The 19,229-nt window shown below is 45.0% G+C and overlaps 1 protein-coding gene across 2 annotated transcripts; it reads right to left on the bottom strand.

Annotated features, from left to right (window-relative positions):
• Window positions 1-3,861: 3,861 nt before the first annotated feature.
• LOC138650858 (oocyte zinc finger protein XlCOF22-like) lies at window positions 3,862-17,334 on the bottom strand. 2 transcript variants are annotated; one of them, XM_069740705.1, is made up of 7 exons: window positions 17,002-17,334; window positions 15,609-15,693; window positions 15,306-15,485; window positions 15,099-15,222; window positions 14,918-15,015; window positions 14,629-14,719; window positions 3,862-5,281 (listed from the first exon to the last, which is right to left on the bottom strand). In XM_069740705.1, exons 2-7 carry the CDS (start codon window positions 15,678-15,680, stop codon window positions 3,915-3,917), a joined length of 1,932 nt encoding a protein of 643 aa, XP_069596806.1. In that variant the 5' UTR covers window positions 15,681-15,693; window positions 17,002-17,334; the 3' UTR covers window positions 3,862-3,914. The 2 variants fall into 2 exon arrangements, with proteins under 2 accessions (XP_069596806.1, XP_069596807.1); XM_069740706.1 differs by having other exon boundaries at window positions 3,862-5,278.
• Window positions 17,335-19,229: the final 1,895 nt, after the last annotated feature.

Raw genomic sequence — 19,229 nt, 5'->3', positions numbered from 1 at the left:
GAAATTATTCACTTTACAGGACAGACCAAAAGTTTGGACACACCTTTTCATTTACAGATTTTTCTGTATTTTCATGACTATGAAAATTGTACATTCACACTGAAGTTCATTGTGGATCTCTGAATGATCCAATGTTGTCCTAAATGCCTAATGATGATAAATATAATCCACCTCTGTGTAATCAAGACTCCACACACAGACTGTACATTCACACTGAAGGCATCAAAACTATGAATTAACACATGGGAATTATATAGTTAACAAAAAAGTGTGAAACAACTGAAATTATGTCTTATATTCAAGGTTTTTCAAAGTAGCCACCTTCTGTTTTGATGACTGCTTTGCACACTCTTGGCATTCTTTTGATGAGCTTCAAGAGGCAGTCACCGGGGATGGTTTTTACTTCACAGGTGTGCCCTGTCAGGTTTAATAAGTGGGATTTCTTGCCTTATAAATGGTGTTGGGAGTTGTGTGGTTCAGAAGTCTGGTGGATACACAGCTGATAGTCCTACTGAATAGACTGTTAGAATTTGTATTATGGCAAGAAAAAAGCAGCTAAGTAAAGAAAAATGAGTGGCCATCATTACTTTAAGAAATGAAGGTCAGTCAGTCCGAAAAATTGGGAAAACTTTGAAAGTGTCCCCAAGTGCAGTGGCAAAAATCATCAAGCGCTACTAAGAAACTGGCTCACATGAGAACCACTCCAGGAAAAAGGAAGACCAAGAGTCACCTCTGCTTCTGAGGATAAGTTTATCCGAGTCACCAGCCTCAGAAATCACAGGTTAACAGCAGTTCAGATTAGAGACCAGGTCAGTGCCACACAGAGTTCTAGCAGCAGACACATCTCTACAACAACTGTTAAGAGGAGACTTTGTGCAGCAGGCCTTCATGGTAAAATAGCTGCTAGGAAACCACTGCTAAGGACAGGCAACAAGCAGAAGAGACTTGTTTGGGCTAAAGAACACAACAAATGGACATTAGACCAGTGGAAATCTGTGCATTCGTCTGAGGAGTCCAAATTTTAGATCTTTGGTTCCAACCACCGTGTCTTTATGCGACGCAGAAAATGTGAACGGATGGACTCTACATGCCTGGCTCCCACCATGAATCATGGAGGAGGAGGTGTGATGGTGGGGGTGCTTTGCTGGTGACACTGTTGGGGATTTATTCAAAATTGAAGGCATACTGAACAAGCATGGCTACCACAGCATCTTGCAGCAGCATGCTATTCCATCCGGTTTGCGTTTATTTGGACCTCCATTTATTTTTCAACAGGACAATGACCCAAACACACCTCCAGGCTGTGTAAGGGCTATCTGACCAAGAAGGAGAATGATGGGGTGCTACGCCAGATGACCTGGCCTCCACAGTCACCAGACCTGAACCCAATCGAGATGGTTTTGGGTGAGCTGGACCGCAGAGTGAAGGCAAAAGGGACACAAGTGCTAAGCATCTCTGGGAACTCCTTCAAGATTGTTGGAAGATCATTCCCGGTGACTACCTCTTGAAGCTCATCAAGAGAATGCCAAGAGTGTGGAAAGCAGTCGTCAAAGCAAAAGGTGGCTACTTTGAAGAACCTAGAATATAAGACATAATTTCAGTTGTTTCACACTTTTTTGTTAAGTATATAATTCCACGTGTTAATTCATAGTTTTGATGCCTTCAGTGTGAATGTACAATTTTCATAGTCATGAAAATACAGCAATATCTTTAAATGAGAAGGTGTGTCCAAACTTTTGGTCTGAACTGTATATTATATTGCACATTTTTCCTGAGGCCAATCAGGTAGAGAGGAACTCCCAGATACATGTGTGTGATGTATTAAGTATTTTATATCTGTCTTGAGACTCTTTTGACTATGAGCACTATGCACTTTATTCTGTATTTACCTATATGCAATATTGAACTGTGCCTCAAGCAGATGATATTAAATTCTTTATCTTGAATGTAATACACGTGGTATTTATACCCAGGATACTGTCATCATACATGTTCTGTCCAATGTATGTTTCTTTCCATCCTGTTTTTCAGTTTGCTCTTATCGCCTTAAAACATTTTAAAATTTGTATTTTCAATGAAAACATTATTGATTCTTTACGCTGTGTCGGGGGACTTTTGTTGCTAGTTTACAGATTTTGTGGTTGATCACGGTCCTCTGCACTTTTCAGGCTATTCGGTTCAGTGTAATGCACGGAGGTTGATCGCTGATGTTTTGGGGAAGTGTGAGTGACAAAGACACAGGAAACTTGGTAAAAGTTGAAGAAAAGATGAATGCAGCAAATACTGGAGGCAAATTTGCACTTATCAGCCCCGAAGCTGCGCATGGGACGTACTTGGATGTTCCAACATGACAACGATCCAAAACACAAGGCCAAGTCGACCTGTCATTGGCTACAGCAGAACAAAGTTAAGGTTCTGGAGTGACCATCTCAGTTTCCTGACCTCAATATCATTGCGCCACTCTGGGGAGATCTCAAGAGCACAGTTCATGCTAGACAGCCAAGGAATTTACAGGAACTGTAGGCTGCTTGCCAAGAATGGGAAGTTTTATCATCTGAGAAAATAAATAACCTCATCCACAACTAGAACAAAAGACTTCAAGCTGTCACTGATGTTAGAGGGGGCAATACACGGTATAAAGAAATGGGGTATGTGAACTTTTGATCAGGGTCATTTGTATGTTTTGGGTTGTCATTATGATTTAAAACGAGAAAACACAGTAGTTTGACAATAAATGGCTTCACCCAACCACTAACCATGAGTGGAGAAAAAGTTTGGTGTTCTCATTCATATTCTCTGAAAAAAGGCCAAGAAAACAAAAATTCTGCAGGGGTATGTAAACTTTTGAGCACAACTGTATATATTTTGAAACCTTTTATCATAATTTCTTCTTAAATTATTTAGAATGTTAAACTGCCCGAGATGAACTCTGACATATGTGGTCTTTTTTGGTGCCACATTTTTTCAAATTCACCAGTGTATGCATATTTGACTGCGTTCTGTCATTTTTCATACATTTTTTTTGTCTTGAGGAGGAAGCATGGTACTTCAAAACGTGTAGACAATAAAAAAAGCATATTATTCTAGTGTGGACCTAGATTTGCTGTTATCTACCAACAGCGTAGATTTTCGTCTTTTCTTTACTTTTCACATACCACTGGTTCGGGAGACCAACTGCTCGGCAGCCGGTACTGAAGTCATAACTACAAATGGTAGCAGGGAGCTTTGGAAAGCACTCATAGTACTAGAAAACTGACACTGCAGCTAAGACTGAAGATCCTAGCTTCTGGTATTCCCTGGCCAGATCCAGGACCATCTGGGTCAGATTCGCCACCTGATCACAGAGTGTACAAACTCGATCCATTGGTGGGGGAAAAACAGTATAGGCCAGACATAATGTGACGCTAGTCACCATTCAAGGACAGGCTGTGAAGCAGAGGAGTCAAACGTTCTGGGGTCAGATACCAAGAGAACATGTAGAAAAACTAAAGTGAAAAGACAAAGGCGAAGTCAAGTTATGATCTGAGGTCAGAATATCAAGAAGAGAGCGGATCAGAGCAAAGGGGCTAGGCAGATGGATGGTCAAAATGAGTTCCAAGGTCAGACAGTAAAGGATCAACCGAGCACAGAAATACAAGCCAAACCACTGACCAGATGCTACTTCTGTCAGAGGTCTTAGACTGACTGCTTAGCTAAGTAATCATGTAGTCATCTGGAAAAGGGGACACCTGAAAGAAGCTTAGCACCTATTAGAATGGCTAAGCTGTCCAGCAAAACACCGACAGTTCAGCATACCCGTGCACCAGATTGGACAACTGAACTATCCATGACACACTAAGCGGAGGAATCATGACACTCTGATGTTTATTACGCTGTTTATTAAGAGTTGATTTTTGAGTAAAACATTTCCCACATTAAAAAGGCTTCTCCCCTGTGTGACTGCTCTGGTGGCTAAAAAGAGATGATTTCTTCACAAAACATTTTCCACATTCTGAACAGGAAAAAGGCTTCTTCCCTGTGTGGGTTTTCTGGTGTTTAACAAGATATGATTTATGGCTAAAACATTTCCCACATTCTGAACATGAAAAAGACTTCTCCTCTGTGTGGATTCTCTGGTGTCTAACAAGATATGATTTATGGCTAAAACATTTCCCACATTCTGAACATGAAAAAGGCTTCTCCCCTGTATGAATTTTCTGGTGCGTAACAAAATTTGATTTCCGGGCAAAATACCTTCCACATTCTGAACAAAAAAAAGGCTTCTCCCCTGTGTGGATTCTCTGGTGTTTAACAAGATCTGATTTCTGGATAAAACATTTCCCACATTCTGAACAAGAAAAGGGCTTCTCCCCGGTGTGAGTTCTTTGGTGTATAATTTTCTGGTGTGTAACAAAACTTGATTTCTGTGCAAAATACCTCCCACATTCTGAACAAAAAAAAGGCTTCTCCCCTGTGTGGATTCTCTGGTGTTTAACAAGATCTGATTTCTGGATAAAACATTTCCCACATTCTGAACACGAAAAAGGCTTTTCCCCTGTGTGAGTTCTTTGATGTTTAACAAGATCTGATTTCTGGATAAAACGTTTTCCACATTCTGAACATAAAAAAGGTTCTTCCCCTGTGTGTATTCTCTGGTGCTTAACCAAAACGGATTTCTTCTTAAAGCATTTCCCACATTCAGAACAAGAAAATGGATTCTCCCCTGTGTGAGTTCTTTGATGAATAACAAGACCCGATTTGTGGTTAAAACGTTTCCCACATTCTGAACAGGGAAAAGGCTTCTCCCCTGTATGAGTTCTCAGGTGACTGACAAGAAGAGATTTCCATAAAAAACATTTCCCACATTCTGAACATGAAAATGGCTTCTCCCCTGTGTGAGTTTTCTGGTGACTAACAAGATCTGATTTCTGGTTAAAATATTTATCACACTTGAAACAAGAAAATCTATTCTCTTCTGTGTGAATTGTTTGATGTTTAAGAAAAGACTTTCTGATGGGAAAACTATTTCTACATTCTGAACGTGAAAACGGCTTCTTTGCTTGAGGAGCAATTCGTTTTTTAATGCTTATTTTGTAACTTTGATTTTCCTTAGTAGTCGATAATGAATCAGAAGACAGTATCAAATTTAAAGGATCAAACGACAGATCTTTGCTGTGAAGGGATGATGGTATATCTGGAGTACTGGCATTCACTTCAATTGTATCCTGTGGGATCTCAAGATCATCTGATTTAAAAATTGAAGATGTTAGAGGTCCCTCTGGTCCGGTTGTACAATCATCTGCTAAGAATAAAACCAATTATTATTTTTGAATAAAATGTCCATGAATTGTATATTTGAGCATTTCTACTTAACCCTTTAATGACCCCGGCTTTTTTCAGTTTTGCGTTTTTGTTTTTCCCTCCCCTTCTTCCTAGAGCCATAACTTTTTTATTTTTCTGTCAATATGGCCATGTAAGGGCTTATTTTTTGCGCGACGAGTTGTACTTTTGAACGACACCATTGGTTTTATCATGTTGTCTACTTGAAAACGGGAAAAAAATGTCAAGTGTGGTGAAATTGCAAAAAAAAGTGCAATCCCACACTTGTTTTTTGCTTAGCTTTTTTACTAGGTTCACTTTTCGTGATCTGGGGTCGGGTGGGGCTTATTTTTTGCGTGCCGAGCTGCCGTTTTTAATCATACTATTTTGGTGCAGATACCTTCTTTTGATCGCCCGTTATTGTATTTTAATGAAATGTCGCGGCCACCAAGAAAAGTAATTCTGGCGTTTTGACTTTTTTTCTCTCTACACCGTTTAGCGATCAGGTTAATCATATTTTTGATTGATGGATATGGCGATTCTGATCACGGCGATACCAAATATGTGTAGGTTTGATTTTTTTTCTTTTTTTTGAATGGGGCGAAATGGGGGTAAATTAAACTTAATTTTGTTTTTATTTTTTTCATATTTTTTAAAACATTTTTTTTTTACTTTTGCCATGCTTCAATAGCCTCTATGAGAGGCTAGAAGCTGGCATAGCCTGATCGGCTCTACTGCATAGGAGCGATGCTCAGATCGCTCCTATGTAGCTAAATTACAGCATTGCTATGAACCCCGACCACAGAGTGGCGCTCACAGCAATCTGGCAACAACAACCATTGAGGTCTTCAAGAGACCTCTGGTTGTCATGCCGACGCATCGCTGACCCCTGATCATGTGACGGGGTCAGCGATGCGCGCATTTCCGGCCCGATGGGCGGAAGCGCTAGTTAGACGCTGCTGTCAGAGTTTGACAGCGGCATTTAACTAGTAAATAGCAGCGGGTGGATGGAAGTTCCACCCGCCGCTATTGCGGGAACATGTCAGCTGTACAAAACAGCTGACATGTCCCGGCTTTGATGTGGGCTCACAGCCGAAGCCCGCATCAAAGCGGGGGTTCTGTCCTCGGACGTACTATTCCGTCTGAGGACAGAAAGGGGTTAAACGGTCTGTAAACATGGTATGTTATGTAAAAAAATTGAATTATTCAACAATACAATGACAGTTCACAGTCTAATAGAAAACCTCATAGGGTGAACCAGTAGAGCGTAGCACCCAAATCATGTTATGTAGTCGAAAATAATACTAATAAAAATTTCTACTCATCTCATAAACAAGTCCTCAATAAGGTCCATCATTGGTTAGTGGAAGAACAGGTTTCCACATTATTAGTGGCTCAAAGGCTCTTGAAAACCAACATGGCTTCCATAAACCAATCCAGCAATATCCGCTCTCCCAAAGTCAAATACCCCCCTCACTTCTAAGCCTTGAAGTACACAAACCACATTTGGCATCCATGTATTTGGCATTACCATAGTGAGAAGAACCCACTTAATTTATGGTTTGTGTTTCCTTAAGCACAATCTGGGCACTATGTGTTGGGTAATAAAATGGCAAATGTGCAAGTTTCACTTTGCAACATCCACTGCGTGCTAATTTCCAGAAAGTGGCTGTGGAGTCAAAGTAGTCCCTACGCCTACAGACTAATTTCCGGAGGGTTATAGTTTCCAAAATGGAGTCACTTTATGGGGATTTCTAATGCTCTAATTTTCTACTATTTTGTCATATAAAGTCTTCTGCATATGGTATGATCCATTTTCTCTGGGATCTGCTTCTACGACATTGGCTTATGTCACCAGGAGCCACCTTATTCATTCTGCAGGTACCGCTGGAGATGAATGATATGTCAAAACCAGAAGCTCTGGACAGCGCAGGTTCTGTCCAGTCACTAAGATTAGGGTGACTGGGACCAGTAGTAACATCCAGTCTGGCAGAATGAGGGTGTGTGCTATCGAGCTGAAGTAATCTGATCCCTACTTCAGCAACTTGTAGAGCACCACGCCCTACTAAAGCTTGAAGCATATTGCTGGAGCTGCCCGATACAGCCTTGTTCTCCTCTGTTTCAGTCCTCTGTGCTCAGCTCTCACCTTGTGTATTTGTTTCCTGTTGTGACTCCGGCCCGTTCACTGACTACTCGTGTCTTCTGATTTTCCATTTTCTCCGCCCTAATGGTTATGATCCGGCTACCTGACTATTCTTCTTCCCAGCTTACACCAACAGAGAAGCAGGTAAAAAAATGGCCCAAGTCTAAGAGTGTCTGTGTAAGTCCAGATCCATGTAGAGGGGTTAAAGGGTGATTGGCAAAACTGTGGCTATAAGCAATAACAGACCTACTGAAATGATCAAGTGGAACAGTATGCCTCCTTAAAAAAAAAAAAAATGAGTAACTGGTGGCAAAACCCTTTTTGAGTAATTATGGGGCTCGGTGGCTCACGGCAATTAAAACTATTTTTTAAACTACCAAAATAGGAACGCGTCAGAGTGTTCCATTGCCAACATGTGGAAATTTTACTCTTCCTTTTTTATATGAAATAAAGTTTTGAAGATTTTTTAATCAGAGGTGCCTCCCTATTTTGTACATTTTGGTGGATTTCTCTGTGATTCAGCAGCTTTGGATACGGCACGCTGCAAGACGGAAACAGGCATGCAATGATTTAGTACAGTGAGATCACTCCCTTTTTGTAACTACCCATTTTTGAATTTGTGGCAGCTCTGGTTCCACTCTGTTTTAAATGTAGCCTTTTCCCTTTCAGGCCAGCGGCGGTTAATGTCAGTTTTTCCCTTGCTGGCAATCTTCTGTAGTTGCAGAGTTGCTGGGTCAGCTGACGTGAGTGGTGACCACTCTCACCATCCTTTAAATGGACACCTGATGCATCAGCTGACTGTTGGTCATAGTTTCTCTATGGAGACCAGCCTTGCAGTGGCAGCTCTCTGGTGTCTGCTGTTTCTGGAGTTCAGCTTCTGTGTCATCTGCGGTGTGGAGCTTGGCAGTGGAGACTGGAAGCTAAGTGTGTTTTCTCCTCTTCCCTTTCATGTTTGTCCCTGTCCCCTGTGTGACACTATCTACAGTAGTGAGGCTAGCGCCCCTTTTCGGCCATGCCCTAGCCAGGACAGTGCTAGGTGACAGCGAGGGATGAGGTTCCTGACGGCGGGAGGGGCCCACTTAGGGCGTTAGGGGAGTGCAGGGACAGGCTCAGGTTTGAGCTTAGGTGGTGACCATCCCCATTTCCCTATCAGTAGGGCCTTCCTCTCCCCATTTCCATCCCATTGTGTGTGTATGTGTGTTGTGCCCTCCTCTGACCTACCCCCCATTGGGTCGTGTCACGTTGTGACTTTTTTTTTCTTATATTTTTTAAACTAAGGGCCAATATTTTCTATCAGATGACTTTCTTGAAGAAATATTAAGACATTTAAAGAGAACTGTTTATAGTACTGCAGAGCTGATGTGAGGATATGGCCGCTTACTAAAGACTATAGAACAAATGGACGTAGAGCGGAGTCCATAGCTCTAAGACATAAAGACTTTTTCCAGCATGGAGCACCGGTTACATCAATATTATTGTACTTTAATAGTTAATTTGCTTGATGTGTTTTATTAGAAATTTTTTTGCTGTGTTTTATTAGTGATTTTCTTACTTGTAAGTTCATCCTCAGGAATCAAAGTATCTATTCAGTGGCAGTCAGCAGAGGAAGACAAGCAGGCTAAAGGTACCTTCACACAGAGCAACTTTCCAACGATCACGACCAGCGATACGACCTTGCCGTGATCGTTGGTAAGTCGTTGTGTGATCGCTGGAGAGCTGTCACACAGACAGTTCTCCAGCGACCAACGATGCCGAAGTCCCCGGGTAACCAGGGTAAACATCGGGTTACTAAGCGCAGGGCCGCGCTTAGTAACCCGATGTTTACCCTGGTTACCATTGTAAATGTAAAAAAAACACTACATACTCACATTCCGGTGTCTGTGACGTCCCCGCCATCAGCTTCCCTGCACTGACTGTCAGTGCCGGCCGTAAAGCACAGCACAGCGGTGATGTCACCGCTGTGCTTTACGGCCGGCGCTCACAGTCAGTGCGGGAAGCTGACGGCGGGGGACGTGACAGACACCGGAATGTGAGTATGTACTGTTTTTTTTTTTTACTTTTACGCTGGTAACCAGGGTAAATATCGCGTTACTAAGCGCGGCCCTGCGCTTAGTAACCTGATGTTTACCCTGGTTACAAGTGAACACATCGCTGGATCGGCGTCACACACGCCGATCCAGCGATGACAGCAGGTGATCCAGCGACAAAATAAAGTTCTGGCCTTCTAGCTCTGACCAGCGATGTCACAGCAGGATCCTGATCGCTGCTGCGTGTCAAACACAACGAGATCGCTATCCAGGACGCTGCAACGTCACGGATCGCTATCGTTCTCGTTCAAAAGTTGCTCAGTGTGAAGGTACCTTAAAGCTTATGTAAACCTAAGGCCAGACTATCAATCTCATCTATATCAAGGTCTCACTCCCATTGTACTCTCAAACCTAGGCCCATTGTGTGGTTGGGGATAGTAGACTAATGGAATATGCCTTGTTCTGTGAGCTAAAGGAAAATGTTTAAGTGGGTGGGAGAAAAAGACTTAAGGTACAGTCACATTAAGTGACGCTGCAGCGATATAGACAACGATGCCGATCGCTGCAGCGTCGCTGTTTAGGTCCCGTAGAAGCTCAGGAGAGCGAAACGGCCGTCGTCGTTGGGAACCACAGGTTCTCCCTGCTATGTCCTGCTTTTTTACTATGAAGCCTCAATAAAGGATGAACACTTTTGGCATGAATGGTGAGTGCTCGTATTCTTTCATATTTTGTTTCTGCAGAACTTTCACCTGTTTTCTACGAGCACCGCATTCTGTAGTGGCTTAATAGAACGCTGACTGGTCTGAGGGATTACAGTTGGTGGTGTGAGCTGATGCGTCTGTTTTCTTGCTTTTTGATTTCTTGATATAGACTACTTATCGTTCTCGCTGGTTGTTAGCTCCATGAGAAAACATTGCAGGCATCGTTGCTTTTGCTGTCAAACATGACGAATCACGCCGACCTGACGACCAAATAAAGTTCCGGACTTCTAGCAACGACCAGCGATGTCACAGCGGGATCCTGATCGCTGCTGCGTGTCAAACACCACGAGATCGCTATCCAGGACGCTGCAACGTCACAGATCGATGTCGTTCTCGTTGGAAAGTTGCTCAGTGTGAAGGTACCTTTAGGGCTGAATCAAGCAGTCGTTGGAGAGATTTCGATGGAAGAGGATCCAAGCTGGGATTGATGGATGATCTAAGGAGTTTTGGAGATTGTTGGCTGGAGGGGTATCCACGAGTTACAGTTGGCATATCCATCATCTGGAGGAACATAGGCTGTGACTGCACACTATACCAGCTGGAGATACAAAATCTGTGGGCCAACCAAAAGTTGGGAGCCAGTGGGCATCCCCTGGTATGGAGCCAGTGGAACTACCGATCTCAGATTAGGAACTTGTGGACTGAGGATATTGTATTTGGGCCATCTACCTGGATTTGTTGTACAATCATGGATGTATGGAATAAAAAATAGTTGCATCTTTAACCTGCCTAGGTGATTTTTATAACCCATAACTTCAGATCTTCACAGCGGAGGGGTCTTAAAGTTAGATCTCGGACATTTGGAAGAGCAAATGGAGACTTTTTTAAAAGACTACCAGGGGTATACAGACTCACATAAGTGAGCCAGGACAATCCCACCACAATTAATCTGTAAAAAGAAAAAAAAAACCTATAAAAAAATATATATGTTATATTCCCATCAACAACATGTGTATGAAGGGAGATCTCCAACACTAAACCAGAGTTGTACTCATTTAAGGTGGACCATTGGGACTACTATGAGTCCTGACCAAAAGAGTAAAGAAAGTACAGGTCCTTCTCAAAAAATTAGCATATAGTGTTAAATTTCATTATTTACCATAATGTAATGATTACAATTAAACTTTCATATATTATAGATTCATTATCCACCAACTGAAATTTGTCAGGTCTTTTATTGTTTTAATACTGATGATTTTGGCATACAACTCCTGATAACCCAAAAAACCTGTCTCAATAAATTAGCATATCAAGAAAATGTTCTCTAAACGACCTATTACCCTAATCTTCTGAATCAACTAATTAACTCTAAACACATGCAAAAGATACCTGAGGCTTTTATAAACTCCCTGCCTGGTTCATTACTCAAAACCCCCATCATGGGTAAGACTAGCGACCTGACAGATGTCAAGAAGGCCATCATTGACACCCTCAAGCAAGAGGGTAAGACCCAGAAAGAAATTTCTCAACAAATAGGCTGTTCCCAGAGTGCTGTATCAAGGCACCTCAATGGTAAGTCTGTTGGAAGGAAACAATGTGGCAGAAAACGCTGTACAACGAGAAGAGGAGACCGGACCCTGAGGAAGATTGTGGAGAAGGACCGATTCCAGACCTTGGGGAACCTGAGGAAGCAGTGGACTGAGTCTGGTGTGGAAACATCCAGAGCCACCGTGCACAGGCGTGTGCAGGAAATGGGCTACAGGTGCCGCATTCCCCAGGTAAAGCCACTTTTGAACCATAAACAGCGGCAGAGGCGCCTGACCTGGGCTACAGAGAAGCAGCACTGGACTGTTGCTAAGTGGTCCCAAGTACTTTTTTCTGATGAAAGCAAATTTTGCATGTCATTCGGAAATCAAGGTGCCAGAGTCTGGAGGAAGACTGGGGAGAAGGAAATGCCAAAATGCCTGAAGTCCAGTGTCAAGTACCCACAGTCAGTGATGGTGTGGGGTGCCATGTCAGCTGCTGGTGTTGGTCCACTGTGTTTCATCAAGGGCAGGGTCAATGCAGCTAGCTATCAGGAGATTTTGGAGCACTTCATGCTTCCATCGGCTGAAATGCTTTATGGAGATGAAAATTTCATTTTTCAGCACGACCTGGCACCTGCTCACAGTGCCAAAACCACTGGTAAATGGTTTACTGACCATGGTATTACTGTGCTCAATTGGCCTGCCAACTCTCCTGACCTGAACCCCATAGAGAATCTGTGGGATATTGTGAAGAGAAAGTTGAGAGACGCAAGACCCAACACTCTGGATGAGCTTAAGGCCGCTATTGAAGCATCCTGGGCCTCCATAACATCTCAGCAGTGTCACAGGCTGATTGCCTCCATGCCACGCCGCATTGAAGCAGTCATTTCTGCCAAAGGAATCCCGACCAAGTATTGAGTGCATAACTGAACATTATTATTTGTTGGTTTTTTTGTTTGTTATTAAAAAACACTTTTATTTGATTGGATGGGTGAAATATGCTAATTTATTGAGACAGGTTTTTTGGGTTATCAGGAGTTGTATGCCAAAATCATCAGTATTAAAACAATAAAAGACCTGACAAATTTCAGTTGGTGGATAATGAATCTATAATATATGAAAGTTTAATTGTAATCATTACATTATGGTAAATAATGAAATTTAACACTATATGCTAATTTTTTGAGAAGGACCTGCATTAGTGCTCCTATGTCAGGAGAGATTCTGCAATAATCTGAATTCCTTAGGATTGAACACATAATGGAATTTATGACGTGGAGTGAATCCATGAAACCAGAGCTCGAGCCATGCCAACACATCTCCTGCAGACGTGAATGAATGTATATTACAGCCATCAGCCTTGCACAGTTAGAGATAAATCATGCGTGAGGCAATGACTCATGTAACAAGTAGGGGTCGCTGTGTGTGCTCCCCAGGTTGTGCATGCAGACGGATGAAGTCCATAGGTGTGCATGGGAGTTACGGATTTCCGATCCAGGTTTTTCATGTGGCTGAAGGCCACAGGTTTGTGTGTGTTAAAAGCCCTGCAGTAAGAGGTATGCATGTGTCAGGTGTACAGTCTGGTGTGTGCTGGTGTGCAGAGCAGAGGCCTGCAGAGCGCTGGCTAAGTGTATGGAGGCACAAGCCAGCGGAGCCAGCACCCAGGGTAGCTGAATAGCCTATCACCCGTAGCATATACAGTGATGCAAGTCGTCCATGGTATTGGTTCGGATGTGGACAGTCCTGTGCCTGGAGGTTGATGTCCTGTGCCCGAAAAAGGACTAGCATGTGTTTTACGATTGCAAACGGGTGAATGTGGTGCTCGGCTGCTATATGGAGGATATCCTGGTGTGTGTATGGCTGTGTGAGTAAAGAGACTGTAAGAGACTGTGATACAGTGATGCAGGACAACCACGGGAACTGGTCATTGAAGGCTGGCGTGTGTAGTGTCTGCAACATATGAGGCTGTGTATATGGAGACTACAATATGGCGTGCGGTCGCCCAGGGAAACTGGACAAGGGAAATCTGGCCTGTTTAGGGACTGTAAATCTAAAGCCATATGATATGTTTTGCTACACTGAAGTTATAAGCATTTGTGTGAATTGGAGTTTAATGCTGTGGGGAAACACATTAAAGAGACTTTTGTGATGGAACTTTGTGGGTCACTGCCTCTTCAATACAAACGATGGCACAGGTGTAATGTTTTTTGTTTAGTTTATCACAATCCTCCTTGAAGCTTGTCGGTTTTAAGAAAATTAAAAGTCAGGATAAAGGGAATCTCTGCTGTTATTGTACAGAAATTCACACTTGACCCTCACTGCACATTTAATGTTGTCGATCATAAAAGCGAAGTTTCTAGGAAGCCAACAGCATCATTACCCTCCGCTTTCTCTTAGGCTGCCGTCACACTAGCAGTATTTGGTCAGTATTTTACATCAGTATGTGTAAGCCAAAACCAGGAGTCGAACAATTAGAGGAAAAGTATAATAGAAACATATGCACCACTCCTGCATTTATCACCCACTCCTGTTTTTGGCTTACAGATACTGATGTAAAATACTGACCAAATACTGCTAGTGTGACGGCAGCCTTAGAGGCCCATCATATTTTTCTTCAAATGATTTTTTTTAACTTGTTAGCACATTCTATGTAAGCTGTAATTTGGCTTTGTAGTTTACAGATCTGGGCAGGTAACGTTAAGGGTCTCCTAATCCCAGAGAGTAGGTGGATCCTTCAGGTTGTAAGTTCTATAGTAACGGGCTTTAAATACCCAAATCAATTTGAACACTTTTGGACGGAGAAGAATGTTGTGGTCCAGAGGCAAAAAGGTGATCACACAATTGTGATACCGCCGGACTACACCGATAAAGCAGTTACAGCCGGTGAATGAGAAGAATCTGTAACTTCTCTGTATTTAGTGGTTACTACTCACCTGGGTAGTCGTCTGTAGGAATCGCCTCTTTACACCGCTCATCACCCCTCACATATGTCTCTGTATCATTAATATGGGTCAGATCTTCACCCTGAAACAAATATTGTAAAAGTCACAAACAGATGGAGAAGTCACATCTATGATCAGCTCTAATCCTGCCATCTCCACTGTTCTCATTACACAAGTATAAACCATATAATACTGGTGGATAAAACAAGACTGAGCACAAAACCTTCACAGCCGTCTACAGATCATAGGGAGTATCTCCTGACACCTTCACTCCATCTACCTGATGATCCTGAGGAATATTGGGATCTTCTTGTTTACAATCCTGTGGAAGAAGAGGACGGGGACATCTCTCTGGTGTTGTCCTCTTACTGGATAGAACTGGAGGAAACACATACAGGGACTGAATTCATTCTTCACATAGAAATAATTATAGGTCGTGTGTATTTAGTCCTGTCTATTACCTGGTGATGTGAGGGTCTGAGGAACCTCCATTATGGTGTCCTTGTACACATCTTTGTGTCCTTCTAAATACTCCCACTCCTCCATGGAGAAATAGATGGCGACATCCTGACACTTTATAGGAACCTGACACATACAAAGATACCGTCATCCCCCTGATCCCTTCATAGTGTTACTATATAATGTCCCAGCATTCCCAGCAGTGTCACCTCTCCAGTCAGCAGCTCAATCATCTTGTAGGTGAGTTCTAGGATCTTCTGGTTGTTGATGTCCTCATGTATCAGGGGGTGAGGTGGAGGCCCCGTGGTTGGGCTCAGGGGTCTTCCCCATCCCTCAGACACAGGGTCCTGACAGCGCTCACTAGAGGTCTTCTTCACTACTGTGTAATCCTGGTTATGGAGAGACACATTAATAAATCTCACTACAGACATTTCCAGAGTCCTCACCTCTCCAGTTCTGTCCATCTGTTATTCCCATAGATAATCATGTAATGTGACATCAGAATCTCTCACCTCTCCAGTAAGCCGGAAGAGGATCTCTAGGGTGAGGTGTAATATCCTCTCCGCCATCTTGTCTCTGTCCATGTATTTTAGGGACCTGATTGAGAAGAAGATGAGCCGATGTGAGATCATAAAGAGATAAAGAGTTCTGTGTAATAATACAATTACTGGAAATAATAAGGGAAACATATGAGGAGATTTATTATTTTACACAATTTAGTTTTCTTGTTTACATCTACTAATAAAACCTATACATTTGAGGCCACAGACAACAATCAGTTTCTTCCTCGAGTCGGCAGCTGAATACGTTTCTCATAGACTCATCTTCCATAACGCTAATTATCATCTCATTTACCGACACTGGAACCGGCATTAGAAATACTGCAGGAGACATTCATTACACGTGACATGAGAAATAACTACTTCATGATGAGGACGACATCTTCATCTTCTACTACGGCTCCAGAAACATATTTGGCCAGAGTCCGTCACTGACTCCATCACCACCGGCCGTCTATATGAATATGTATACTGTGTGAGGAGGATGTTGGTACTGGGGAATGTTATACTGTGTGGAGGCCAAGAAATGGGCACTGTGCTATGAGAGCGAGGCCGGCGTCACACTAAACAAATGGAAAATCAGTCCGAGTCTCCCTGCCGAGAGTCGCACAAGTGTTCTCCTATGGTCATCCGTGTGTAATGCGATGATGCGATTTTCTCCCACCCATGTATCCGTATGACATGCGTATGGCTTTACATTTCTCACTGATTTTCTTAATTGAATGAATTTGCACAATGGGTTGAAATTAGGAAAATGTGTTAGTATTTGTCGACTGCTACACAGATGTTCCGTGTAGTGTCCGAGTTTTTCTCGCACCCATAGACTTGCATTGGCGAGTCTCGGACGATATACGAGTACAATCGCAGCATGCTGAGAATTTACACGCACGCTGAATACGCCCGAGAAAAAATACGGTGATGTGAGCTGCCCCTTAATATAACACTGGTCCGAGCGCTACGCAATGTTTTCTCACATAGCATTCGTCCGTATTCTACGGTATTGTGACGCCGGCATAATACAGGTTTCCTTAGTTTTTCATAGTTCGGTCATTTGTATCTATCAGTGGAAAGAGAACAAAACCATTGTGAATCTTATAAGGCGGCAACACAAAAACTCCCCAAATCTAACATTATTATATCATCCCCACAATGTGAGAGTCTTCAGGGTGAATCCTCTCTCACCATCGGATTACAGCGGATACTATGGAGCTAAAGTGACTAAACAGACTTTCTGTCACCTCCATAAAGCGGCACTTTTCTGTGTTTGTCAGAACTGTCCGAGGATTATTAGAGGTGAGAGTCTCCCCCAATTAGAAGGGACACCTGTGGATATTGGGGTCTTTACCTGCTAGTTTCTCCCAAAGGGTTAAACGCCGTCTGTAACTTCAGGGTCTTTCTATGAAGCTTCTTCTCTGAACTTTCTTCCTCTGTTTTCTGCCGTATTTCTATTACTCTCCGGAATCAGGAATGTATTAAGTCCTAGAGAAACTGCGGAGAAAGAATCATTTCTAATTCTGTGTTTCCAGGATTCTTCTTGTGGGAATTGGCTGCGATATTCCCGGTGCAATATATTACTAGTATTAATGCGCCAGTAATGGGGAATCACCACATCCCTCCACCTGCAGAGCCGCACTCCACATACACGGCTGTTCTGTGCGCACAGGACCTGTGATGAGGTCACAGGAGGGGAGGAGTCAGGGGTCACATGATCAGGGGCCTCACTGTATGGTAGAGGCTAAATCCAAGTCGGCTAAGGGACCTCTGCTGACGTCGTGCCCATGTGACCGGAAGGGGCGGCGCTTCTTCCTCCATAGAGCAGACAGAGCAGACATGAGGAAGCTGTGGATGTCATGGCGGGATTTCGTGCAGGATTTGGATTTTGAGTGTTTTGTGCAGGATTTGCCTCTTCCTCCATAGAGCAGAGCAGACAGGAGGGAGCTGTTGATGTTATGGCGGGATTTTGTACAAGATTTGGAGTGTTTTGGGTCGTTCTCCATAGTCAGAGATCAGGTAAGTGGGAGTCTGCCTGCAGAGTGGGGCTGATGTTATTTGCATGGGTCTGCATGGTGTGGGGGGCTGTTGTCACGTACTGTGCAGGTCAGTGTGTGATGTCACTTGCGGTGGGGTGTGTGTAGGGAAGAATAGTGTGAGGGGGCGAACAGGGGAGGGGATGAATGATGATGGAGATCTGAGGGATTGATATTACTTAACATGAGAATCTCTGCCTGATGGTGAGTCGGTCCTGTTGTGTGTTTTGTTTTTTACATAAAACTTTCTTATTAATATTATTGGGCGCACATGACGTCAGGTTGATGACTGACCTATGACCTCTGGGAGCAAAACTGCGTGATAATGTCTCCAGATCCCGGGCTTTATTCTCTCCTCGCGCGCTATTCTGTTCAGTATTAGCCTGGTGGCCACTGGTGTCAGCCACTACTTGAGTTTTCTACATGATTTTTTCTGTTTTATTCTAGGTATTGTGGCTTTTCCCCATCCTGTGTCCCTCAGAGCAGTGACCTCCCTACAGATGTCATTTCATCACTGGACTTCTCTTCACCAAGTGGAATGCTTGTGCCTCACCATGTAAGGACCCAAAGTGATGACACTGTGGGTGTCTGATAATGTCGGGTCCCTCCGCCTCCCCGGCCCCGTCGGGTCCCTCCGCCTCCCCGGCCCCGTCGGGTCCCTCCGCCTCCCCGGCCCCGTCGGGTCCCTCCGCCTCCCCGGCCCCGTCGGGTCCCTCCGCCTCCCCGGCCCCGTCGGGTCCCTCCGCCTCCCCGGCCCCGTCGGGTCCCTCCGCCTCCCCGGCCCCGTCGGGTCCCTCCGCCTCCCCGGCCCCGTCGGGTCCCTCCGCCTCCCCGGCCCCGTCGGGTCCCTCCGCCTCCCCGGCCCCGTCGGGTCCCTCCGCCTCCCCGGCCCCGTCGGGTCCCTCCGCCTCCCCGGCCCCGTCGGGTCCCTCCGCCTCCCCGGCCCCGTCGGGTCCCTCCGCCTCCCCGGCCCCGTCGGGTCCCTCCGCCTCCCCGGCCCCGTCGGGTCCCTCCGCCTCCCCGGCCCCGTCGGGTCCCTCCGCCTCCCCGGCCCCGTCGGGTCCCTCCGCCTCCCCGGCCCCGTCGGGTCCCTCCGCCTCCCCGGCCCCGTCGGGTCCCTCCGCCTCCCCGGCCCCGTCGGGTCCCTCCGCCTCCCCGGCCCCGTCGGGTCCCTCCGCCTCCCCGGCCCCGTCGGGTCCCTCCGCCTCCCCGGCCCCGTCGGGTCCCTCCGCCTCCCCGGCCCCGTCGGGTCCCTCCGCCTCCCCGGCCCCGTCGGGTCCCTCCGCCTCCCCGGCCCCGTCGGGTCCCTCCGCCTCCCCGGCCCCGTCGGGTCCCTCCGCCTCCCCGGCCCCGTCGGGTCCCTCCGCCTCCCCGGCCCCGTCGGGTCCCTCCGCCTCCCCGGCCCCGTCGGGTCCCTCCGCCTCCCCGGCCCCGTCGGGTCCCTCCGCCTCCCCGGCCCCGTCGGGTCCCAATTTTTGCAGCTAAAGCACAGGGGCTTTTGGTACAAAATGTGTTTTGCTTTTTTGTCATTAATCTGTCTTTAATG

This window comes from Ranitomeya imitator, chromosome 10 (genome assembly GCF_032444005.1).
Source record: "Ranitomeya imitator isolate aRanImi1 chromosome 10, aRanImi1.pri, whole genome shotgun sequence".
NCBI lineage: Eukaryota > Metazoa > Chordata > Amphibia > Anura > Dendrobatidae > Ranitomeya > Ranitomeya imitator.
Note: the sequence above shows the minus strand (reverse complement) of the source record. Positions and strands in the feature narration are given on the sequence as shown.

Bases quoted from the DNA above. Each gene is read 5' to 3' on its own strand.
- LOC138650858 (XM_069740705.1), bottom strand. From the start codon at position 15,680: ATGGACAGAGACAAGATGGCGGAGAGGATATTACACCTCACCCTAGAG. The intron at 15,486-15,608 runs GTGAGAGATTCT...CTCCATAACCAG, and splicing joins TCTTCCGGCTTACTGGAGAG to GATTACACAGTAGTGAAGAA. The intron at 15,223-15,305 runs GTGACACTGCTG...TGTATGTGTCAG, and splicing joins TTGAGCTGCTGACTGGAGAG to GTTCCTATAAAGTGTCAGGA.